This window comes from Equus asinus, chromosome 4 (genome assembly GCF_041296235.1).
Source record: "Equus asinus isolate D_3611 breed Donkey chromosome 4, EquAss-T2T_v2, whole genome shotgun sequence".
NCBI lineage: Eukaryota > Metazoa > Chordata > Mammalia > Perissodactyla > Equidae > Equus > Equus asinus.
Genome location: NC_091793.1, coordinates 140,139,998 through 140,166,175, shown reverse-complemented (window position 1 = coordinate 140,166,175; position 26,178 = coordinate 140,139,998). Strand labels below are relative to the sequence as shown.

Below are 26,178 nucleotides of genomic sequence, written 5' to 3'. Positions count from 1 at the left end.
CATCAGACACTGTGCGGAAGGCTGAGTTTCCCTCACCCTGGGCAGACTCCACGCCTCGCAGGCACAGGCACGGGGACCTGCACTTGCAAATCCAACACCACAGGAGTGTTCTGGCCACTTGTACGCAGCACGGTGGCAGCTGAGGAGAGAATCTCACTGCCTCCTTTTGGCTTCGGGACACTTTATGCTGAACCTGCTTCAAGAGGGCAGGGGCTCTTCTGCATCACAGATCCCCAATCCGCATCCCAGACACCTCAGGACCATGTCAATCTGAGACGTGTGCTCAGAGCTTTCTTACTCAACAGGGACTGTGCACATCCTGGGGTTGTCAGCGAAGGACAGGCGGGGACTCCAGAGTCCTGAATCAACAGGGCACTCCCGGGACCACTGGTCCGCTGTCGTTACTCCTGTGATGTCATCCTCCCAGTGAGAGCTGAGCCTGTGACCGTCCTCCCACCAGGGGCCCAGAAACAGCTCCTTCCCTCATCCTCTCGGCCCCCTCGCTCCTTCCTCCCCGGCTCCCCTGAATCCCTCGTGGTTAGATTCTCCGGGATTATTGCTCCAGAAGCTCCCTTCTCCTGAACTCAGATTAGAGCAGTTTAGGATCCGGGGGGACCCAGTTGTGTCTCCTTAACCACCCAAGCATGTCATCTAATTCCCCCCAACGTGAGACCTCTTCAAGGCCAAGGCCAGCACAGATTACTAGGCAGCTGTAACTGTGGCAGAGGATTTTAAAGATGGTGATCTGCTAAGGGAGGAGACACTGGTGCCACAACCACTCAGAGATGATCTAAACCTGTGCTTCTCCCATCAGATCTCCTTACCACCGCTGTTAATGACGGTAATTATAAGTGAGATTTGCATAAGGCTTTACAGGCTACAGAGCACCCTCACATGCATCATTTCATTTAATCCCTGCTGTGTGCTTGTGAGCTAGGTCTTATTAATCTTGCTTTGCACAGGATGAAGAAACTGAGGCTCAGAAAGGTTCTGTGACTTGTCCAAGGTAGAGAGGCTAGTAAGCAGCAGAGCTGGGCCTGACTTGGTTGCCCCACCCTGTACAGCAGGTCTCCACGTCAGCTGCGGCCAGTGGCCTTGCCCCAAGTCTGGGCAATCAATCACATCTGTCCAAGCAGATTGGTTCCCACGGGCCTGCTCCCTCCCCCCTCACCTGTGCTCACCCCCACCTGTGCTCCCCCCACCCCGCCCCGCCCCAGCCACCTCTCCCCTCTTCTGCTGGTTCTTCTCCTAAACATCCTGGCACATTTCAACATTAATTCCTCTCTTCTCTCAACAGCTCGAGAATTTACTGACTGTACCACTGGTTTTACCTTGTTTTAAAAAGACTTGAGGCCATTTTTCATGCATTTCAGTAGGTACCCACCTGCTGCCTTGCACTACAATTTAACTGCTTTGTGTGTGTCTTTCTTCCCACCCCCGTTAGACCATAAGGTCCTGGTCTTACATAGATAAGTGTGTGTATATAAAGGCTCCTTCTCCTGCCCCTAGATAGTGACATGTATATGCAGCTACTCACAAAAATTTTGTTCTCACGAATGAAGGACAAACTCACGAACGAAGAATTATGTGAGGCTATGTGTTGGAAACAAGAACAGAGGACGCGTCAGCCAGCTGATGGAAATCCCTCAGACTCACACCATCTCGTCACCATTGCCCCCCCCACCCCCCGAGCTAACAGCCTTTTGTAAAGGTGAGGTGCACTGATAATCTGGGCGAGCACCCAGCCCACCACACCCCCAAATGCTCAAGCTCCAGGAATTCCCAAGCCCTTACTGTTTCCACCTCAGGTATAGAGGAAACCAGATTACAGAGACTTATTGACTCAGGCTTCTTCCTTCACACTTTCACAAATAAGACCCACTTGCTGCCTGAAAATTGCTTGGCAGAAATACTGTCACTTATATGAATTTACATTCTTTTTTTTCTTTTGAGGAAGATTAGTCCTGAGCTAACTACTGCCAATCTTCCTCTTTTTGCTGAGGGAGACTGGCTCTGAGCTAACATCCGTGCCCATCTTCCTCTACTTTATATGTGGGACACCCACCACAGCATGGCTTTTGCCAAGCGGTGCCATGTCTGCACCCGGGATCCGAACAGGCGAACCCTGGGCCGCCAAGAAGTGGAAAGTCCGCACTTAACTGCTGCGCCACCGGGCCGGCCCCTGAATTTACATTCTTAAGTGGCAGGGGAACCATACATGATGGTTAGGATTTGGTAAGTAAAATGTATGTGGAGGTGTAAAGAGCTGGGCTGGCTGGGCTGGATCTGGTCTGTGCCGTTTACTCATCCTGGGGCAGCAGCTTCAGGCACAAGGAGGCCAAGGTTTCACAGCCCACCCTCCCAGGGACCGAGCTGGCCCTCTCCTCTCCCCTCTCTCCCAGTAAGATGATAATCACTATGCATGATTTAGAGGACCCCTGGAAGACCAGGGAGTTAATGCTGGTGGCGTGCTAAGCACGAGCAGCTGAAGGAACATAATTCAGTGCTGACATCTGAGCTAATCCACTAGTTCGCAGAATCTCCAGACAAGCAGGCCTTGGAATTTCTCTCAGTTAAATCATTTGTGCCCCACTTGTCTGTTAAGTGCTAGGAGCTCGAGGGAAGAAAGACGATATGTAAATTTAAGGAATTAGCAGTAGACATCATTCAGAGGGACGCTGAGCCGCAGAACGTCCCTGCCTGTCACTGAGAGGCCTGATTAGAACCAGGACATCATGAGAGAACGGCTCAGACCAGGGGAAGCCAGGCAAGAGAAGTGATGTCGGCTGAGTGCCTATTGTGTGCCAGAGACTGCGCTGGAGGTGTTCTCTGCCCATCTGATGGACTCTCCCCTGTGAAATCAGGATCGTTTTCTCATGGAAATGGAAACTGAGCCTCGGGAGTTGAAGGAACGTGTCCCAGACCACTACCAGAGAGGGGTGGAAATGGATGTATGCCCTGATCGGACTGAGTGAACGGCCAGAGCTGGGCCTCTCATCGGGGCTGGGGCCCTGGCCTAATGTTCTGTGGTCTTTCAAAGCCTCAGTCTTCCTGTCTGTGAAATGGGCATGACAGCAGCACTCCTGCAGAGCGCTGTCAGGGGAGGAGACAGGACGGGCACATGAAGTGCTCTGCACAGTGACAGGGCCCAGTGGAAGCTCAGTAGAGGCTCTGGTCTCTATCACGGGCATGGGACCTGCGCACACTGCCTGGGCTTGCCTGACTGTGTTTTAGGAAGAAAATGGGTCAAAAGAGCACCAAGAACCTGGGAAGACCAATCTGAGACTCAGGAAGAACGGTTTGGCCTGAGGACAATAGGGATGTTCTCTGGAGAAAGTCGTCCTCACCCCAAAAACGAGCCAGCCCCACGCTGCACGCCATGCACAGCTGACCACACATCGTTCCTGTCAGTCCGTGTACATCAAACAATCTAACACTCTAGAATGGCACGTGGTCATGCAAGCTCCTTCACGTCAGTCTGCGTACGTCCCAAACAATCTAACAATCTAGAACAGCACGTGGTCTGGAACGACAGTGGGAGCTCAAGAGACCGTTCGGCTCGGGCCCGCCCTGCTGCCCGCAGGAACCATGCTGAAACATCCCCAACAGCTGTCCAGCCTTTGCTCCACATTCTCCAGAGAAGCAGCTTCTGGGTCACAACCCCAACTGTCAGGAACTTCTTAAATTCAGCTTTACGTTCTCCTGCCACCATTCAGACACATGTCCTCCTTCTACCCCTGGTGGAGCACAGCCAGTTTCTGTCCTCTGACTTAGAAACCATTTCAGTCACGAAGAATTCAGACCCTTAGTCTTCGCTTCCCCGGGAAACACGCCCCTGGCCCCTTTAAATGGCCACTTTCCAGGCCGTCACTGAGGGTGGCAGGTCTCCCCTGACCCTTCTCCAGGCTAAGTGCTTCAGTTCTTTCAAGTCGTGACACCCATATATGTGCTACAAGTGAAAGTTTGTTCTTCTGGAACATTCTAACTTATGGCCCACCACTGCCAGACACAGAGGAAGTTTTAAGCCCGCAGTGGCTGTCGATTACGTGATAGAGCAAAGGGTTGGCGTGCCCTGGCTGGGCTGCTGTATTGATTGACTTGGACTTTAAGGAAAAGCCCTGTGACTGACTAGCTAAGAACCGGCCCCGCCTGCTGGAGGCGCTTCCTGGGCTTGTGGCCGATGCCAGGATGCCGGAAGTGGACAGCTTCCAACAAAGAGACAATGGGAAGGAAACACGTCCAGCCTCCAGCCGTAGAGAGAGAATGAAGAAACAATGTCCCAGAGACAGAGTCTCTCTCCTCCTGGCCCTGACATACCTGGAGGCATTTTGCTAGGCCTTTGACTCAAAACATCTGTCAGTTGCCCAGGATACAGGGAAAACAATGGCCTGGGAATGCACAACAGGAGTTCAAAGGGGCAGAGAGGAAGTGCCGTGGATGGGGTCAGGCAGGCGTTTTAACCTGCTGCTGTCTCTGGAAAGGCTCTCCTGACGTTTCACCTGGCGATTTACGGCCACATCTGGCTTCAGCTGCTTGAGCGCCCTGTGAACATGTGACTGCAGTCGGCCCAACAGCCATGGAATCAATTGCGTCCACACCGTACCAAACCCTGAAATAAATCACCAGTCTGATCCTCCTGGCTATCACAACGCCAAACACACCGTCTGTCTAACACACACGTCTCCTGGCCAGCATCTTGCCCTCCCCACTAGAACAACCATCTGAAGGCATATTTCGTGCCGCAGGAGACGCAATCTCTTTGTATGGGTCACGCTTAAAACATGAGTCAGCCCCTTGGCCTCCCAAGGTCAGTCTATCTCCGCTAAGGTCCTCGAATTAACAACCAGTTAAGGGAAACACTGAGTTTGGATGGACTCAGCAGGATGTTCTCAAGGTTTACAATTGACCATTTGGTGGACATTTGAGGTTTCAGGCCTGGTCTTTGCAGGAGTCTCCCCAGAGCTGCTTTTTGGTATGTCTGCTTCCATGAAGGTTTTGCATTTGAGGCAGTCTTGCTATCATTCTGCCCCTTCACTGTCAATCCACACACAGCTGGGGAACCGGACAATCAGGACTTTCAGAAAAAAGGAAGCACGTCTTCTCCCCTCTACTGCTCTCTTTACTACAAAGGCAGAGATGTTTTCCTTCCTACTTTCCTTAAAGAAGGGCCTCTACGCTTTCCTTTCCCAGTTGAAGTTATTCCTTGAATATTGGCTTTCTTTCGGCCAAGCTGTTCCTGGTCTTTAATGATCTAACATGGTCTCAGCCCGAGAAGTTCCTGTCTCTGAATTTGTAGGGGCTGAGCCCCAGCCCAGCCACAGCAACCTCTTTCTGAAGGCAGGTCAAGCTGATGCCAGTCCAGGGTCTGGACCGTTCGCTGCCATCAGTCCCACCTACGCTCTTTAGTTCAGAGAGTTGCTCTTTAATTCACAGAGTCACTGCTGGCTCACTGTCAAAAGCCAAGCCCTTCATAAGCAAGTTCACTCATCAACTCTTTCCTTTGGTTTCTTTGCCCATCTACCTACCATACCCACCCACACTTCATCTTCTCGTGCATGTGTCCCAGAGTGAATGGCAGCTCCAGCCCTCCACCCTCATGGGGTTTATTCAAGGCCAAATCTGCACCAAAACAGCTCCATGAGAAGCTAACGAGTCTATGGCTTACATTTGATGGAACAGCCACCACTTGTAAAATCCGAATATTTCGGAACACTGTATTCTTGACTTACTGTCTCTTGAGCTTGTTTTTGAACCCACAGTAAAGGTTCTGTTCTCTCGATCCAACAGACTTATAAAGGCTGGGCAGCAAAGCTCTGTCCTGTCACAGTAGTGTCCTATTCCAGACGGGCCTTGCCCGGATGCTTCGCATCACTTCCATGATTGGAAGTTATCAAAATGGAGTAATACCGGAACCAAACTTCACGTAAAGGGTATGAAAGTCCACATTTAGGGAGACCGACACTTGAGGATTCTGAAGCTGACCTGGATTCGTACTCTTCATCTCCAATCTTCTTGTCTCATTCCCGACAATAATAACAACAAAACAATTATTATGGGTCTTACCTAGTGTTTCCTCTTTGCGGATGAACAGAATGGCTCCTACACTATCTAATGCTGGGCTGCTTGCTTCCTTTACTGTGGGTGCTCACTGAGGGAGAATGACACAGTGACAAGAATACCAGCCACTGAACACTCCCACCAAAGGATCATAGAGGAGGTACACCCCACTATTTGCTTGCTTCTTGGCTTACACCAGACCAAGGAGCAACAGTGCCAGCAAGGGGCCCAGAGGTCCTCCCATGTCCATGCCAGAAGGTACGAGAGCAGGGCTGACCAAGACCACGTTCTGAGATGATGGGCATGCCCTATATCTGTGCTGTCCAACATAGTGTGGCTACTGAGCCCCGGAAATGTGGCTAGTGTGATGAAGAATGGAAGTTTTAGCTGTATTTAATTTTAATTAATTAAAATTGAAATGGCTACATGTGGCTTTTGGCCACCATCTTAAACAGTGCAGCTCTAGACAGACGGACTCACCACATCACCTCAAGGAGTCTTGCCTAGTTCCTTAAAGACCTGAATCTGATCTTCCTCGAAACTCTCTTTATCACCAATGCACTTGAGAATGTCTGTAGAAAATACAGCGGCTCCCACTAACCAACGGAGGAGATACTTGGTGTGTCATTGCAGCTACAGTGAAAAGGCCCAGTGGAAAATGGGACTGGTTCCTCTGCAACCACCAGGGGTCACTGAATTGGGAACAGGGTCCCCAGGGGCTGGTATGAACACACTCCAGGCTTCTAGGCCACAAGCAAAGAGCTAAAAAAAGAAATTCTGAGTGGTTTGAAAGACTATCTTGAAAAACAAAAACAGTGGAATGAAACCAGTGGGTGTCTTGTCAGCCTTAAGCAACCATTACCACCAGCCAAAAGAACAGAACTAATTGCTTACTTAAAAGGAAAAGAAAAAAAGAGAAAAACAAAACACGAGAAAAGAACTAAATCAGAAAACATCTGAGGAATGCAAGTCGTTTCCACAGACACTTGCAGCCCAGGAGCCCGGCTGTGCTATTTCAACATGGTGGCCCCCGCTCCCTCCTCCCTGCCTACTCATCCCTGCTCCCTCTGCACTTGGGGGCGACGCCTACTTTCTTAGAGGATGACTCTTGTTTACCTGGCTAGGAAGGGGTGAAACAGATGGCACTCTTCTCTTACACAGCAGAGCGGCCCCCCCGTGGGGTGCGGGGTGTGGGCGACGCAGTGGCTTCGGGGTTGACTAGGAAAGTCCAGCCACTGGGGTCCCACTCGGCCTCACCCGCCCCTGACCAAGCACAGCTGCTTCCTTTCTCCCAACTGCTCCCCTCGGGGCCCATCTTGTTTTGAAGAAGAAAGGACCACCCTGAACAGAAAGGGCTCTCTGTGCTCTCCTGCTTAGAGCCCGGGATGAAGTCTCGTTAGGAGGAGGAAAGGAGGGAAAACAACAAATGATTTTAAATCATCCGAGGACGGATGGAAAGGCTCTGAAATCAATGCCACGATCTCACTTTCTGGAGCAGGCTACAAGTGCCACTTTTCCAAACTTCAGGGATTTTTCTGGAAGAGGAAAATGATTGTTTTCCTTCTCAGCATCTTAAGGAGAAACATTAGATCCAGCAGTTCCTTGTGGCCCTAATTCTCTTTCTGGCCCCAGCCGGCCGGCCAAAGGCTGGAATTCTGCCCACTCTGCGAGCTTGCTCCGAAAAGTTCCCCTGAACCGCAAGGTGGATGAATCAACGGGAACAGGAGAAGGCCTGGCACTGACAGCTGGCAGCCAGGGTTGGGGTCAGGGTCTCAGGTGAGGACGAGGCTGGGTGAGGAGGAGGCAGAGGGGACGGTGAAGGGGCAGAGGTGACGGACAGGGTCAAACGGAGAGTAACACAAGCTTTCCAGAAGTGTCACTTGTTCACTGGCGGCCTTGTTGCCTGAGCAGGGCTGCTCTCAGACATTCTTAGAAAACATCTGCCCAGAAGAGCAGAAGGGAGGAGGCAGAATTATTAGAAGGAACCTGAAGACAGACTCAGAATGAGAGCCAGAAGGGCTCCCAAGCTATGCCTCACATCCCTTTATTTAACGTGCCTCTGCCAGCTGCCCCCGTGGACCCACTAAGCACAGACACTCCCCCAGGCATACAAATCACACACACACTCAAACACAAATATACAGACACACACACACAGACTCACACGTAAAACGCATGCATGTACATACTTATAAACACATATATATCTACAGATAAAAACGCCTAACGTGCCCACACACACAAAGCACAAACACCTTGAGAAAGAAACACAAACATACAGATGCACAACCATATACATATACACTATGCATACACACACCCCCACAACTACACACATATACACCATGCAGATACATACATACCCCACAACTACACACATATACACCATGCATACACAAACATACCCCACAACTACACACATATACACCATGCAGATACATACATACCCCACAACTACACACATATACACCATGCAGATACATACATACCCCACAACTACACACATATACACCATGCAGATACATACATACCCCACAACTACACACATATACACCATGCAGATACATACATACCCCACAACTACACACATATACACCATGCAGATACATACATACCCCACAACTACACACATATACACCATGCAGATACATACATACCCCACAACTACACACATATACACCATGCAGATACATACATACCCCACAACTACACACATATACACCATGCAGATACATACATACCCCACAACTACACACATATACACCATGCAGATACATACATACCCCACAACTACACACATATACACCATGCAGATACATACATACCCCACAACTACACACATATACACCATGCATACACACACATACATACATACCCCACAACTACACACATATACACCATGCAGATACATACATACCCCACAACTACACACATATACACCATGCATACACACCCCCCCCAACTACACACATATACACCATGCATACACAAACATACCCCACAACTACACACATATACACCATGCATACACACCCCCCCCACAACTACACACATATACACTACGCATACACACATACACTACCCCACAAACCTTTGTGTTCACATAAGAAGTGGGGGTTGGGCAAACAACCAATTAATTGGGCCAAGTCTCAAAGGAGAGGAAATGAAATGAAAAATCCAAGCTGGGTTATAAAAATAAGTATTTTTTTCCAACGTGCAGGAGGCTCATTATATTAATTAAACATTATTGCGTGAATGAGGGGAAGGAGGGTGATTAAGGCAGGGACCAGGTGAGCGCTCCCGCTTGCTGCCCGAGGCGGGGGGGGTGGTCGCAGATATTAATCTCTCTGAGCACTCAAATGTTGAAGAGATAAACACTTGAAATACGAAAATGTTTTTCTCCAGAGTAGACCTGTGACCCTCCAGGAAAGCAAGCACAGGCTGGGTCAGGAGGCTGGCCGCTGTGCTCTCCTGGCCTCTGTCCCGGGGGAGGGGCGTGCAGGGGACCCAGCCAGTCTGTGGGGTGAGGGGCAGCAGAGTGGCTCTGGGGAACCCTGCAGAAGGGGACGTCCCTTCCCCCTTTTATTCTCCAGTCAGGCAACATCTGACCCACCAATTTCCAGAACTAGCCCCTTTCTTCTCAAATGCTTGTGGGGGCCTAAGGTCCAGGCCTGGGAAGCACGAAAATTGAAAGCTAATGCATGGTGTGCGGGAGCCAACGTGCTGTGGCTCGTGAGAGCTGGTTGTTAAATTTTCTGGAATTTTGCAAGCCAGTCAAATGCAATCATTATTAAAAATTAAATTACATAAAGTTACAATTAAATAAGTTATATTAAAAACTAAAGGTAATAAATTCCTGAAAACTCAACACTTCCTAATTATTTTAATACATTTTACCAGTACCTATGCTCCCGAAGTCATTCACGAGTATTGTATCCGTGTGATGGGAAAAACCACATAACGCTGTGTTATTGTGCCTCTCCCTTCACCTCCGATGCCGTCATGTTGGGAGCTCGAGTTCAGCCATAGCAGGAGTATTTACACCACCCAGCGTGCACCATGACCAAGCAGGGCTGCTGTTAGCCCCCCCAGGAGCCGGTCGATGTGCATTTCCCAGAAGGGCCCTGTCAAAGTGGGCGACTGTGAGATGGGGATAGCCCTGTGCTACGTGTTCAGAAGGGCTGAAGGTCCCTCTCTACCAACAGGGCCAGGGTTTCAATTCCTCTGAAACCCGGCTCTCTGAAACTAAAGGGGGCTTTGTGATGTTTCAAGCACCGGCAGCAACACTCCCCCGGAGGCCACGGGCCAGGCAGCTCTGCTGGACACCCACAGGGGTGGCAGCACTTCAGGCCCTCGACTCGGTTTTCTGCAGAAGCGATGATCCCCTTGGAGGACTATCAGGCAGACTTGAGGCCAGTGTTTTCCTAATGAGCCATTTTAGGAACAATACCCAGCTTGGAGTTGACAAGAGGCTCTGTGACAGTGGCAGCAAGTGCTGGCTATGGGGACACGGGACACTGACTCATCCCATCTCCCAGGACCTCCCCACTGCTCGTTCCTTCTTCCTCTTCTTTCTTTCGTGTCGGCCCCTCTCACCGCTCCCCGCTCCCAGGCTGTACTGTAGTCAGGAGGAGAGCCAGGCACCACCCCGCAGCGATTCTGCAGGGTGATGTCCCGAGCAAAGGCTGCAGTGGTTTGTGGGCAAAGAGCAGAGGACGGTCTGTGTGGGAGGTTGGGAAGCTGGTCAGGGAAACTGGAGCTGAGAGACGTGGAGCAGGAAGCCCTAGCCTTCTCATCTTTGCATCTGCAGCTGGCCTACCTGGGAAAGTCCGGTCGCTCGGGCTGGTGCTGCTGGTCCAGGCGCTCCTGAGCCACTTGGCATGGTCGTACATCCACCCACAGGGCTCCTCAGGGAAATCGAAGTTGCAGTTGAATCCTGAAGGGAGCTGCAAGTCTTTGTCTAAAAGGGAAAAAAGAACAACCAGAGGAGGGCAGATGAAATGGGTTCGGAGAAGAGCTGAGCGGCACTGTTTGAATTGCTGGCAAGGCCTACTCGAGAGCAGAGAAAGAGCGGCTCCCCGTGCGGATTCATTTAACTCATCCTGGCGACCGCCGGCTCTCGGGTCAGCCTCTGGTCTCATCCTTCCCAGGCAGGAAAGCCAAGTCTGCCGTGGTTCCCATAGTAAACAATTACAAATGAGGCCACCAAATGGCTTCGGGCTCTACACAGCCTCTTCTGTCCACCTTGGAGAGCAGACAAATGTGAAAATCGCGGTTCCCTAAATGCCAGAGAAGAATGTCTCCCCAGGGCCTCAGGGAAGGCTTGCTCCTGCCAACCTGGCTCTCAGAAGTGATGGGGCAGCCTGTTAGCATCCGGAGGGGCTCACACGTCGGCAGGAGCTGGCCAGGGAGGAGAAAGCGGCCTCGGAAACAAGGAAGGCTTGTGTGCTGCCCTCCGGCATCCCCATGGCGGGGCGCACTGCCAGGCGGGCAGTGTGGCAAGTGGGAGCAAAATGAGGGGGCCAGACCAGCCAGCCGGCCAGCTCAGCACCGACCAGGAGGAGAAACAATGTCATGTGGCACTGGGGGCCTGAAGGCCAGGGCCCCAGGGGCAGCCGAGAACACTTCCCTCGTGGAAATCACAAAGTGACCACACACCGGCTCACCCCATCTGCTTGGTTGTTCACCTGCCTGAGCCAGAAGATGGAATCCACTCGGCTCTGAGAATCCAGTCTGAGCCGGTGCCAAGGATGTGAGGAAGTGGGGTGGTGAGGGGGGGGGCGAGCAGGGCTGGCCTGGAGGGCTGCCAGCAGGGGCCGAGGAGGCAGCAGAAGGTGCTGGCCACTGCGGGGAGCAGGGAGGAAGCGGGGCCTTTGGCCTTCTCACTTCCCTTCTCGGGGTTCCCAGAGAGGACTTTCCGTGGGGAAGGCCAAGCATGCAGGCTAGGAAGTCTAAAAGGGAACAGCAGACTGCTGGAAACAAACGCTCACACTGTGGGGGTGGGGAGGGCTCCCTCGTAGGGCAGGGCTCACGGGCCTTGGAGGCAGATGCCTCCGGGTCCTGTTTGTGCCTCCCTTTCTGGAGAGAGAATACCCAACGTTGGCCCACCCTTGGCCAAAGGCAGCTGGAGTCGACAGGAAGCACGTGGAATCTATTACAGAAGCATCAACTCCTGGCTTGGAAGGTCGGCCCTTGGCCCTCACTGTCCCCTTCTCCCAACAATTTCTGAATTTCTATTTTTCCGTTCAAAAATATGGAGTAATTCAGTATACCATAATTGCTCTCTACTGTTTACATGCATACTGTATCATAGGAACCAAACTCCACAATGAGATCTTTTGCAGAAAAAGAGAAGGGAGGAACCAGCAGAGAAACCTCAAATGAAAGAAACCACTAGAAACCGGAGAATTATGTTAAACTTGGGCGAGTCTGCGGCGGAACCTTCCGTTTTCCTTGGATCTCCAGTTAGACAGAACCCCTCCCCTGTGCTCCACAGGCTTGCCCCGCTAATCCGATACCAGGCATTAACTCCCTGTGCGTTCCACCTTTGGCTCTCAAACTGTCCTAAACATGTCTTGGAAGATCCTCCAAGTCGCTTTCTCCTCTTCATAAAACAAAAACAAGTTCATTAAAATGTCAGAATTCTGTATTCAACTAACCCTGACCAAGTGTCCCCCACCCACACAACATACACCAGCACATTCCTGAAAGCATATGCATTAAATTATCATTTTCAGTCACACAACTTCAGCATTTACTTTTGGCTCCTCTCCCATGCTTCTCTGTAGCCATCTTTTGGAGCCATCCATGCCATCAGTGCAGTTCCTCATACTGTCAAGTGGCTGAGTGCGGGGTCCACGGCTTTCACCATCTACCCATGGGGTCTGTGCCACATTGCTGTGTCTCCATCACTTCCCAAGTCTCTTCACCAATTTCCCTCATTTCACTTAATGAGCGCTTAATTATGATCAGTAATTTACTGTAAACGGAGGCTGTCAAGCAGTAAATTCTAGCCAAAAATGCCAGGTGTTCCAAAATTTGTGGTTTGTTAGGAATGTCCTCATACTCCATAACCTTCGAGATATGATTTAAATTATGACATCCTTTTGGACTTTGCCAATTATTGTTTTTAGATAACTTGGATGCGTTTAGAAGATAAGATGAAAGTACTACAGATTTCCACGTGAAGAGACGCATCCAAAACAAGGCAGCCCTGAGTTTTGAAGGAACAGTTCAGGTGCCTTTTCCCGTTTCTGCCTTTGTCACTGACCCGCACTGACGGGGAGGCGCCAACTCTGAGCTGTAATTGGCAGACTTCCTCTGTCGGTGGTGGAACACACAGGGAGACGCAGTTAAGGAATGGCTTACTGCTGAGTTAACGGGACTGTGGCACTCCAGGACCAGATCACCCAAATGATCCCCAGATCTTCCTGACTGTACCGGGGAGACACAGCTTAGCAGAAAATGCCATCATGCTGTGGGTTAAGGATGCAGAGTGTGGGCTAGAAAAGGAGATTTCCTGAGGGAGGATGGACCCTTAGATGATGACCAGTGGGTTCATGCCTGTGGGGCTTCACTGGTTGTTCCAGTATTTGAACACTTCACAATGGTTGTAAATGGCTACTGACCGCAGCTCCTGAGTGCCCACACCTCCCTGACCTCTGACCCAGGGGACCCCAGTCCCTGTGCTCCATGCCCACTGGTCGGCACCCGTGCCACCCCGGATGAAATACGGCTCTGACCCCATTCTCACCATCCTCAAAGCTGCAGTTCTCCCCACACTCCGTGGCCTCCTCGTCGATGGGGTACGGGGTGGTGGTCTCCTCGCTCTTCACGGTGGGTCCCAACGTCTCAACCGTGGGCCTTGAGTCTGCGTAAAGGCAAGGGAAGGGAGTGAAGCCCAGCAGGAGGAAGGCGCCGAAGACCAAGTTTCCTCTCTATGCGTGGGGCTTTTAGAGAAGGAGTGAAAGGAGAGCAAAGACGCTCACATGTCTCTGAGTCACCTGTGTGCTGTCAGGGAAGCGGGGGGCATCGCCTGAGCGGAGGGAGAATGGGTCCCGAGTCTCAGAAATAGCCTCAGAGAGGCACGACACAACCCCACGCCTTTACTCCACTGCAGACGCCTGTGGCCGGCACAAGAGGCCGTGGAGACAGGAATGGATGCGGGCGATGCTGACCCCAAGTCAGGGCTCACGGTGGTCCGGGTGTTCTGGTTAAGACAGCGAGGGCGGTGCACACGTGAAATGAACGATGCCCACCAAAAATGGTTCGGAAAAATCTCGGTCTTGATGAAGTGAGCTCTGCTCTGTGGAGAAGGCCTACCCGTGCCTCGCCCTGTGGGTGGCTGCCCATGGGCCCTCCCGGCTCACCCCTGCCTTGGGGGGAATAGGCCTTCTCTTTTCAGCCTCCTCTGAGTCAGAGAGAACTTTTTTGAGCCAAAGCTAACCAGACCCAGGGGCCCACCTATAACAAGACAGTCCGAGCACAATCATCGAGGCCGTACTCGAAGCCAGGCAGCCGGGGAGGTGTGACCCTAGACACTGCAGTTTGCGTTTGCACAAAACTGAATGGAAAGGAATATGGATTCAAAGGGATCCAGACTCCACTTGGTGGAAGAAATTTGGGGCTGTGCCATCAGGTCAGGGTGTGGCAAATCCCAATGCTTCCTGGATCCCAACGGCCACCGTCAGGGAGGATGGCTGCCCGGGGCTGGGAGAGTCAAGTGTGGGAGGGAAGGTGGCAGAGGGATCTTGCGTGCCTGATTTAAAGGAGGCCACCGTCACTGGCTCCAGTAGATTGAGGTTCTGAGGGGAGGTGGCCCAGGGTGGCCAGATATTGCAAAAAAATTTTTTTTTCCCCACATGAAGCCAAAATTCCCCACGGAAAATCTCCAGAGTTGTCAATGTTGGCAACTTATTCAAAACTTATTCAAATACTAACAAGTAGCAGGCACTAGAACGGCGGGGCCAAGCCTGGCTGCAGGCAGACAGTTCTAACTCGGCTCTGGGTGACTCATTCATCCATCCATCCATTTGTCTGTTTGCTCAAGCCAGTCATTCATTCAGCAGCCATTTATGAAATGAATGAAACCATGAGTCAGCCGCTGGGTGGGGCAAAGGAGAGGTCTGGTAACCCGTGTTCAAGCCCATGTGTTGTGGGGTGGGGTCTTCATCCCAGAGTCGCCCTCCAACAGACTCCCCGAATCAGCCCGGGCATTGTTCCTCGCATTTCTATACATCTTCCTTTGCGCCATTGTGCGTGATTTGGCTCCTTTGTCAGGCACCCTTCAGGATACCATTTCATAGAGCCAGGAGCTGCAGGAAATCGCTACAGACGCTGAATAGCTTTTTCACGGTCGACTTCCCACCTTTCTGCTATTAAACACAACACACCTAACCTTTCATGCTTCCCTTTGCGGAGTCTGCCTCTTGCTCATGGTAAACAGCAAACAACCTCAAAGAGTCCTAATTTGTAAGTTCAAATTTGTCACTGTGTCGTGGAATCTCAAACTCAATTGTAAAGCAAACTGTGGGCAGCAAGCTGAGAAGGAACCATTTGAAACACAAACAAGCAGGTGAAGCGGCCCTCTCAATATTGAGCTGCAGCAACTCAACTCAGCCCCATATTTCTCCTGTTATCCTTTTGGGGTGGGAATGTAGAAGTGAACTGAAGATGAGTTGCAGAAACGAATGGAAATTTGAGAAGCAACAAAGCCGCCTGACCTAGGAGACCAGTTTCTGGAACTATTAGGTAGCCAAATGGGTAACCTGGCTGGTGGGGACCATGGGAAACCTGGGGGCGCAGGGACCGGCGAGGCACGGAGAGCCAGGGCCGGGCATGTGGAGGACGGGAGGGAGCCGCAGCCGGCCTCCTGTCCAGGGCGTTTGTACTGGGCACGCAGAGGTAACTGCCCCTGGAGCTCAGCGGTCCCGCAATTGAAACCAGATGTCACAGACTTCAAAGGCAAGGAACCGGGGCAGAGGGTGACGAGCCCCAACTCCCATCTTCCCAGGAATGGACAGGCAGGACTTTGAAATGAGAAACCTGTTGCTGACCATCGCCAGTGTAATTTGGGCCAGGCTGGGGTGGGGAGCAAGAAGCGGAAAAGCCATTAGCAACTATCCAGGTAGTCATAAAGCAGGGCCAGCCTGGAAGAGGGCAGAGGAGGGGAGGGAAGGATGAGCCAGCCCCCAGCCAGGGAGAGACCTCTGCAAGTGGCTTCCTCTCCCTGGGACTCAGTTTCCCCATCTGTGAAAGAGGCATTGGCCTAGATCTGCAAGGGTTTCAAACTGTATGTCACACTCATTGGCAGGTTGTGGGATCAATCTAATGGGTCATTTCTAGCATTTTGAGATATGGATGATGATCTCCAGCGTGCACCCACACGTAAGCAGGAGCTCTCCTTTGGGAACCTTCCCTTCCAGTTACATTTACGTATTGTAACAGGTATTATTAGGAGCATCCACTATTTTCCTGAAATCTTATAACAACCCCAGGGGCGTAGATATCCTGTTACGATCCCCGTTTCTCAGCTAAGATGCTCAGAGGCCGGGGATCTTGTGTGAGGCGATGCAGCCAGCCGTCGGCAGGGCAGGCCCACACTTGGCAATCCACGAGCGTGCGTGTGTGCACGCTCACATGTACGTGCTTGTAAGTCACGCGGGTCGTGATACAAGTTTATTTTAAATTGTGGATGATGGTCAAGACATTTGAAAGCCAGTGGCCTGGAAGCTCCTGGGTCTCTTGCAGCCTCTGAATCTGGGGAGGCCATTGATGAAGCCAGCTCATGTCACTGTAGGAAGGGCCCTCAGCTCCTGCAGGGGGACGGTGACCCACACGCAGCTGGCCGCAGGGAAACCTGGCTCTACCCGACACACTGGGGAGTACCTGCAGTCACTGGGGCTGCCTCCAGCCCCAAGGTGAGAGAGGCCACTCCTCCTCTGCACATCCTAGTGACACAGGAGCATCCCCCCTCCCCCGCCCCCAGGGGCCCAAAGGACTTCTGGGACAGGCCCTTACTAATCCTGCACGATGTCCCACCCGGTGACTGCTGACAGGTGTGGCAGAGACAGAAAAAGGGAGATCCTGGGGGCCTGGCGGGGCGGGTAGTGCTGCTCCTGCTGGCGCTGGCGCTGGGCTCCGGGTCTCCCCGAGCTCCTTCCGGCTGGCAGGGAGTGAGCTCTGCTGCCAGCTCAGCCGAGGGAGCGGGCCCAACTCAGGGGACAGGGCCCTTCCTGGGGAACAAGAAGGGTGGGCCTGATCCTGCAAGGGGGATTAGATGTGCTCCAGCCCGGGCCGCCTGGGGCGCGGGGATGAGCAAGCCTCCTGCACACACGGGGAGAAGTCCTGGTCCGGTCAGCTCCCCCGCAACAGGGTCCCTCCTGAGCAAATAGATGCCTTTCACAGATGTGGCTTCAAAATGAAAATGGTCTCTTCGCCACTGACATCTGGAGGCCAGATTCAGACATAAACCAATTACTCTATTATCGTGAGGGGTTTTTTCCTTCCTAAATCAACAGCCCCGGCCCTCTGGCCTGACGAGTCCGGGTCTAATTGAATTCGGGTTGGGTGGTGTGTGATTATGCTTTGCTTTTGAGATCCTCGGGTTGGAGAACAGCAGTGATCCTTTAAATGAGACGAAGCGTGTCCCCTGAGAAACTGTCCGAGACCAGAGGCTGTGGCGCCGCGGTCGGGGCTGGAGAGCACGGCGGGCCTGGCGGGGAGGAGCCAGGGGTCTGCAGGGTTTGGGGCTGACACGACTTCCCCAGGGTGGCTGCCCCCTCTGCCCCCATCCACGTCATGGTCTGACCGCCTCTCAGGGCCCCCAGGAAGCCAGGGCCTTACCTGTCCAGTCACAGCCCAGCACTTCCAGCCGCATCCCAATGCCCGCCGGCGACCACCTCTCGGGGTACACCCGCACATACTGCGCTGGGATGGGGTCGAACCTCCGGAGGTCGGGGGTGTCATAGTGCATGTTCCCTTCGAAGAGCTGCAGGGGAGACAGGCCGCTGAGCCCTTCTGCAGGGCCCCACTCACTGCTCCCCTTCGTCTGCTCCTCCTGTCCCCAACATCCGACCAGAAGGCAGCGTCATAGCTGACCCCTGGCCCCTGGACATCACCATCCATGGCCAGAAGGCAGCATCATAGCTGACCCCTCGTCCCTGGACATCACCATCCATGGCCAGAAGGCAGCATCATAGCTGACCCCTCGTCCCTGGACATCACCATCCATGGCCAGAAGGCAGCATCATAGCTGACCCTTGGTCCCCAGACATCACCATCCACAGGAGCGCCCCTCTCAGACCAAGGTTTCCATTCATTTGGAAGGTGGTTAGAGACCCAGAAGCAGAGAAAAGAGGGAGCAGGCGAAAGTGGAGTCATCAGGATCTGCCTTCTCTCCTGGGACTGAAACCGAGGGCTCTGGAAAGAACGAGGCTTGACCGAGTCCCACGCGGGACTCAGGCAGAGAGAAGGAAGTAGTGTAGGCTGCCTCCCTGTTCTGAAGTTCTGTTTAGTAGGAAAAGAAGTGCTAATTCTAGTTCTTCTTCTTCATTTTTTTTTTGAGGAAGATTAGCCCTGAGCTAACTGCTGCCAATCCTCCTCTTTTTGCTGAGGAAGACTGGCCCTGAGCTAACATCTGTGCCCATCTTCCTGTACTTTATATGTGGGACGCCTACCACAGCATGGCTTGAGAAGCGGTGCCATGTCCACACCGGGGATCTGAACCGGCGAACCCTGGGCCGCCCAAAAGGAACGTGTGAACCTAACCGCTGCGCCACCGGGCCGGCCCCTCGAGTTCTTCTAATGCCTGAAAGTCCAGCTTTAGAAAGTCCCAGCTGACTGGTGGCTCCCGGCTCACTGAGGGGCTGAAGGAAAGTCATGTCCCTTCTCCAGGTTAACAACAACGTCCTTGAGTCAGGACAGTCTGAGACGTGCGCCCCAAGCCTTTGTTTAGTGGAGGCTGTTCCGTCAACAGAAACCTCACCTACAGCCCCAGTACATAGCACTGGGGGCAGTGGGGCTGCCCTGGTAGGAGGGCAGAGTCACCGATTCAGGGAAGGTTGGTGTGGGACAGCCAGGGGCTGTGCCGATTAGCAGCCAGGAATGTGGCAGGACCAGCCCATTTTGCAGGACGCCCTGGGTTCACAACTCCAAAAGGGGGCACTGCCTGGAAGGGCAGGCTCTGACCCTGCTCCTCCCACGATCGTCTCCTTCCCAGGCCCCCAGCACGGGTAGGAAGAGCCAGGGTCAGCAATCCCTGGGGAAGCCTGTGGTCCAACTTCTGCTCCATCCACTGAAGGGTCCGGTTACCAAGCCCTGAGCCTTTCCAAGCCTCAGGAATCGTGAGCTGGGAGTTTACAGCAGTGTCACAAGCCCTCCAACCCAGCCCCCGCCTCTGCACCATGGATGGAAACGTGCTGAGCAACGTGAGAGCTGTGCCACGGCCCCGTCCTCGTGGGGCCTGCCCTTCCAAGGGGATGACTGAGACACGGGGGTGGGAACGCTGGCCGCCCAGGAGGCTGGCCTGAGAGGGACAGAGGTGGTGTCTTGTCCCTTCCTGGGCTCCCCCTGTGGAGGGCTGACCTTCGCTCCGCCAATGGCAGAGGGGTGGCTGCCCCTGCCTGCGCTCCTGGCCCGGAGTGAGCTCCTCTGTGAGCTCCTCTTGGCTCTCCCCACTCAGTACCAGAGGCAGGAAAGATCTAAGAGTCAAGATGAGGAGCACACAGAGGATGCAGCAACACTCGGAAAAACACAGTTGTTTTTGGAAGCAATTCCATAGTTTCTATAGTTTAGCCTCCAAAAACCACATCCCCTTTGGATGTCTGGCCAGTCCCAAGGAAACTTTATCTGGAAGAGGTGTGAGGAAGGCGTGCTGAGTAGCGGTTGGGTGCCTGGGCTCTGGAGTCAGAACGGTGTCTGACCATGGGCTCAGCCGCAGCTGTGCCGTGTGAGCCTGGGTGTGACAGCAAGCCTCAATTTTGTCGTCTCTAAAATGGGAGTGACAAAAGGGTCCACCTTCTAGCAACGTTGTGAGGATTAAAATAAGGCACTTGGCAGAGTGCCTGGCACAAAGTAATCTCTCATTAATATTTGGTTTATTGGATTATAGGCGTTGGGTGATGAATGTCCAGATGGGAAGTCAGCACCCCCAACTTAACCTCCCCGTTTAGGGTAAGGTTGCCGAGTACCCCAGGCACGGCCTACCTTTGGCTGCTGGGTCCTGGGGTCCTGGACATACTCCCAGTCCTTGCCGTTCAGGCTGTAGGAGACTTTGAACTTGCGCACAAACGCCCTGGCCTCCACAGCAGTGATGCTGTCTCCTCCACGGGCCCCCTGGATGATGACACCTTTCACCGTCTTGGGGGCTCCTAGGTCCACCTGAAGCCACTCCTCGCCTGGCTGGGCCTGAGGGATCCGAGGAAACCAGCCTGAGCGGCTGCTGACCAGGCGGGCGGCACTGGGGGTCCAGAGGTACTCGCGGGTGGAGGAGGCCGAGATCTGAGAGTCGGCGATGAGGCCCGAGAGCATCCCCAGCATGTTGGAGCAGGGGGCGTCTGCGGAGAGGGGAGGGAGACACAGAGGTCGTGAGTAGCACCCTACCGACCGGGACCACCCGCAGGAGCAGAGTAAAAGAACGCAGCTATCAATCACGGTGAATTGGCACTGATTTCTTCGAGATTTGAGGCGGCAGAGCACTGTGGTTAGGAGCCGGACTGGGAGCCAGGCTGCCTGGGTTTATATTTGCCGTGCCACTTACTAGCTGCACGGCCTTGGGCAAATGGTGGAATCACTCTGTGCCTCGATGTCCCCAGGTCTAAATGGGCAAACAGCAGCACTTGCCTCTTGGGGGTGGTTGCAAGGACTCTGTTAGTTACTGTATAAAAGCTCGTGGCAGGGTGCCTGGCATGTCCAAGCATCTCAGGCTGTTAGCTGAGGACGCTCGTATCCTTGTTGGTAACACCAGTCCCCACAGACTGTCCCAGGGCCAGGGAGCACAGGGGAACCCCACTGAGTATTGTTTCCTGGGTGAATGTTTTCCCAGCTAGATGGAAACCTTCCCCGGGCCAGGTCGTCCCTTCCACTGTGTCATCACAGCTCTCACCTGTCCTGGGTGCCTCTCTCATGCTGTTCCCACCAGCCAAAATGCTCTTCCCCTCAGGCATCACCAGACTAACCTTTATCAGCCCCCAACTTAAGTGTCACACCCCAGGAAAAGCCGTCCCCAAACTTTCAATCAAGAGACAGTGAGGTCCCCGGTCACTCTTTCTCACAGCACCCTGTCCTTTCTCTGCACACATGCATCTCGGTTTATGATTATCCAGCCTTGTCCCCCAGCCTGAAGGTTCCACCACGTCAGAGAGGCCCTCTGCTCTGCTCACTTGGCTGGTGCAGGCTCGGGTGGGGCCCTGCACACAGCAGGCCGCCAGTGTCTGCGGGGCGAATGAGTGAGTGGACAATGCACGCACAAGGGGCATCGGGCGGGGCAGGGTCTACCGGCGGGGTGCATTAAACACTTGTAAACTGAGTTCCAGATCAAATGATCCTCGAGCTGGCCCCTTTCCTTCAAGTCCACTGGTTCTCTCCTTTCAATCTTCTAGAAAACGAGTCTTAACTGAGTTCTCGCTGGGTAGCCTGTGCTGGCCTGGAACTGCAATGGGAAAGGAACAGATCACAGGCCCCCAGGTGGCATCGGGACGAAGCACTCCCGTAAGTCGGAAGCGGGTCTCTGTGTAAAGGGGACAAGAGTTTAGAATGCGTACTGAGCAAACGTGGGCTCAGTTCCTGGCTCTGCCACCTCCTGGTCGGGTGATTTGGGGCGAGCCGTCTCGCCTCTTTGAGTCTCGGTTTTCTGTTCCACTCACCTCACAGGGTTGTTAGAGTAGTGAGATGTTGTAGAAGAAAGGGACGTGGAAAATTAGAGAATGTACAAACGCAAGGGGTTTTAACTAGAAGCTTAAAACAGGGTCCATGGGGAGCCCTCGCCACCAGAGCTGAAACAGCCAGGGGACAGGGTGGGGGTGGCTGTGCCCTGAAGACCATCCGGCACCAAAGCGGCAGCTTGCCTGCTCCGAGCTGAGTCCATAGCTCGGTTCAGACTGTCCACACACGGCTGGGCCTGGTCCAGAGCATCATCTCCCGTCCAGATCACCACACCGGCCTCCTCCTGCTGTCCCAGCACCCTCTCTGTCCTTCCAATCTGTCCTCCACCTCGTGCCCTTGGGGTCTCAGTTCACACTCCGCACCCACCACGCCCTTTCTCTTCTGGTCCCACCTGCCGCAGTGCCATTGAGCAAGCTGTGACCAGTGCCTGGCACACCTTCCCTCCCCTCTTCACCAGCTAATGCTGTGTGCCCTCTGCCTCAGCTCAGTCGCCACCTCCTCAAGGATGTCTCCCGGACTTCCTGCACTGGGTCAAGTGTCCTATAATGCTCTTTGTCATGGTTTTGATTTTACGTTAATTTATAGGTTTGTTTGTTTATGACCCTGTCTTCCTAACTCATCCAGACGACCACACAGAACCGGTCTGTGGGGCTCATCACTGTGTCCACAGCGCCGTGCAGAGCTCTGGGGCCGAGCCGAGGAAGCAGTGTCACTTGAGAGCAGAGGCTCTGAATTCCAACCCTGGCTCTATGCTTTAGTGGCTGGGTGACCTGTCTCCGAGTCCCGGTTCCTCCTCTGTAAAGTGGAGAGAATGATAATGCCTGCCCCAGAGTCCTCAGGAGGCTTGTAAAAGATAACACACCTTGAGCGCTTAGAACGGAACCTGGCACACAGTCAGCATTCAACAAACATTGGCTAGTAGAAATAGCAGCTGCTTAATAAATACATACTGAATGAATGAGAGAATGAATGAATGAAAAGAACTCTGCTAGGACTTGAGTCCTTGAGCCAGTCCTTCTGGAAAGGCCACGTGGTACAATCACGCTGTCTGCAGAGGGTTGAGAGATGGAGCAGAGCCCAGGACACAGGCAGCTCCCCACCCTCCCGGGGCCCCACCTCACCTGTGACCCTGCAGCCGAAGAGCTCGAGCCGGAGGGCGATGCCAGAGTGCCAGGTCTGCGGGCGGATCCTGACGAACCTGGTGAGCAGCGGTGTGTGGAGCCTGTTCAGAACCACCTCCGTGGCATCGTTGTTGGCTTGGAAGACCTGTAACAGGAGATGCGATCGAGCCGTCTTTGAAGGGGGTGCAGAAGTTCTGCTGAGCTTTATTCCCTTCAAGCTTAAAAATAATCAGTGGTTTTGTTGTTTGGGGCTTTTTTAGAAACACCATGAAAAAAACATTTAATTTCTCACACTGCTCTAACTTGAAAACAATAAATGGTCTACACAAAAACGTTTGGAGGGAAGGAAAATTTTGCCTTTGGGCTGAGAGCAAGCAGAGGAGGCGCCTGGAAAACGAAAACACTTTCAGACGCTCAGAGAGAGGGGACAAAAGTGGACTATCCTTTAAAAATGGAGCGGAAATATCATCTTTTAGGGCTGGCGGCCCTCACCCACTAGCTTGAACTTGACTCTCCCTCTTCCTCATGTTGCAAGCATACAGGAATATTTGCAGGGTATTTTATAATTATAATGTGCTTCCCAATTGTCTTTTTCATTATTTAGAGGCCTCCATGCTCCAGGAACAGTGAGAGGATGGGGGCACCGTCTACCCCCAATGCCCCGTGTCAATCGACACTGTCTCTATTCTCTCTGGTCTTTGTTGCAGGGTCAGGGTTGCAGACAGTCCCTCGGAGTCCCTCTCGCTGTGGTCCCACCCTGCAATGAAATCTATCCTTGTCCCCATCTGACCAATGCGTCTCTGATGGGAGGAAAGGCTTTTCGGAGAAGCCTCTAACCCAACACGGTAGGAGCAAGTCCTAGCTTACCAGATGGCCCGAATCAATAATGCCACATGGACATTATGCTGTCGTGTGCTCTCCATCAAAAAAAAAAAAAAAGGAGCTGGAACAAGTATATGTGAGCTTCTCTTGGTTTCCCTGGATAAGGGTGGAAGGAAAGACCAACTAACCAACCATCGCTTATAAATCATACGTGTCACAGCTGCAACAACCAGGTGACCATAGATCTACGCACAGCCAACTCGGAAACAACAGGCAATTTCTCCAGATGCCTCAGCTCACGCGACCTGTAACCTGTGAGGTGTTTGAGCACTGCCAGCCCGGGACAAGAGGAATGGGGAAACTGGTCTATTTGAGGACCTTTGAGCCAGATGCTGTGCAAACACAACCACCTCTACCACACCCCGGGAGCTCAGCAGTGTTCTTTCCACTTTGTTGATGAGGACACTGAGGCTCAGAGATGTCTGTCTGGATCCAAGGCCCTTGCCACGGTTCCTAGGTTGACTCTCATCCTTTTAACACATTTGCAGCGTTTATGTTGGTGGCTGGGAATCATGGAGCCCTGTAGTTCTCCACGCATGGCTTGAGTAGAGGTGCTGTCTGGTAATGTGTTCCCAGCGCTTTTATAATCCCCACTTAGGATGCTCTGGGTAACTGCAAAGAGCAGCCCGGAAGCTTAGAGCTAACTAACAGTGTGGTCCTTTCTTCCCACTAACTGTAACCATGAACTCTGCCATGTGGCAACCTTGAACGCTTCACGGTTCCCACTTGCCAAAGTCAAAAGTTAGAGGCATTTAATAGCACACCACTGACAGTGGGGTGGAGAGTAAGAGACATCACACCTTTTGCAACCAAATGAAGAGAAGTGTTTGGCTGAAGATGAAGAGAGGAAAGGAGAGGAGGAAGCAGGCTTTCAGCAGCCCGCCATCTTCAGTTTAAACCGTTGTACCTGGTGCTCAGCCCACTGAATCCAGGGCAGCTCCCACCCAGCCTGCTCCTCCCTCTGTTCCCCAGGGAGCCACTGCCTGGTCCTAAGGCCACCAGTCTCCACTCTGCAGCCTCGCTGACCGCCGGGAGCACAGAGGCAGGAATGCCTGACCACTCCTCTCACAGGTTCGATACGGCTGCTTACAGCTCAGAGACTGAGGACAAAGAGAGGCGAGAAGACCCACAGAGAAGGCGAAGGACCCAGGGAGCAGAAGGAACGAGGGCTAGAGCTGGCCGCCTGAAGAAGGCCCACGGAGAGGCCTGACCCTGCAGACGGCTGACTGGAGGGACAGGCCCAGGGAGGCCCTGGCTTGCTGGTGCCTATACAGAGCTCTGAGGAGAGGGGTGGAGGAGATGAAGGGGAGAAAGAGATTAATGGGTTCTCCTACAATTCAGCACAAGGGGGCTTTTTATTTGTTTTCTGTTTTGTTTTGGCAAAGAAGAGGCAAATGCAGTACTTGGCTTATTTTGGACCGTGCTGTGAGCGGTGGGGGCCACCACTGGCCTGCTCCCTGAGGATGGTGACGTGACCGTGTGTGGCCTCCGTCAGGAGACGCTGAGAGCTCACACGGGGGGCTGGATTTCCATGTGAGTACATGATGGGAGCGTTGAGTGGATGTGAACTTTAACACAGCTGCTAATCCACAGCACACACACCACGCTGGTACCGTTTAGAAACACAGCACGCATTATGTGTTTTTAATATCCAATTTTGTCTTATCTGACCCCTTCATTTCTCAGCCTTGGCAGAAATACCAAGAAACCTTTTCTCCTTCTCCTCAGTAAGGAAATGACTGTGTCTCTGAATGCATTCAGGAGGCTGGCGTGTGCGTGGGTGTGGCTGCATGCTGGCTGGGGGTGCACACTTGCATGTGTACATGTCCAGGGAGGGGGTTGGTCTTCCCAGGGGTGCATGTGGCCACAGGCCTTGTGAGCACCCAGGTCTCTGCCCGCAGCGGCGTCAGTCAGAGCAGAGGCAAGCGCATGGCTTACGTATCACAGGCCATCTGCCTGGCTGCTCAGACTGCACTGCACTCTGCCCTCCCTCTCTCCCACCCTGGATCCAAATGAAGGCTCCTCAACGCAGCCTCAAGTCAAGTGTCACATCTCAGAGCCTCCATCCTTCCAGGTTTCTTGTTCACTCTTGACCTTGTGCTCGTGTCTGCCCTCTGTTCTCTGGACCCTGTGCCTAAGGAACACCATCTTCCCTTTAGTAAACTTTTTGTACACCTCTCACTCTGAGCATGGCCTAGCGGGAAAAGCCCAAACATCACTGAGCCAGGAGCAGGAC

At 53.0% G+C, this 26,178-nt stretch overlaps 1 protein-coding gene across 3 annotated transcripts in view; it reads right to left on the bottom strand.

The window, feature by feature from the left end:
• NRP2 (neuropilin 2) overlaps positions 1-26,178 on the bottom strand; it is a 112,979-nt gene that overhangs the window by 34,198 nt on the left and 52,603 nt on the right. For all 3 annotated transcript variants that reach the window (XM_014836395.3, XM_070508445.1, XM_070508446.1), the window contains exons 8-12: positions 23,061-23,205; positions 20,263-20,612; positions 17,902-18,046; positions 13,811-13,927; positions 10,877-11,017 (exon numbers count right to left, since the gene is read on the bottom strand). In XM_014836395.3, coding sequence (XP_014691881.3) covers positions 10,877-11,017; positions 13,811-13,927; positions 17,902-18,046; positions 20,263-20,612; positions 23,061-23,205 — 898 coding nt within the window. The remainder of the gene's footprint in view (positions 1-10,876; positions 11,018-13,810; positions 13,928-17,901; positions 18,047-20,262; positions 20,613-23,060; positions 23,206-26,178) is intronic.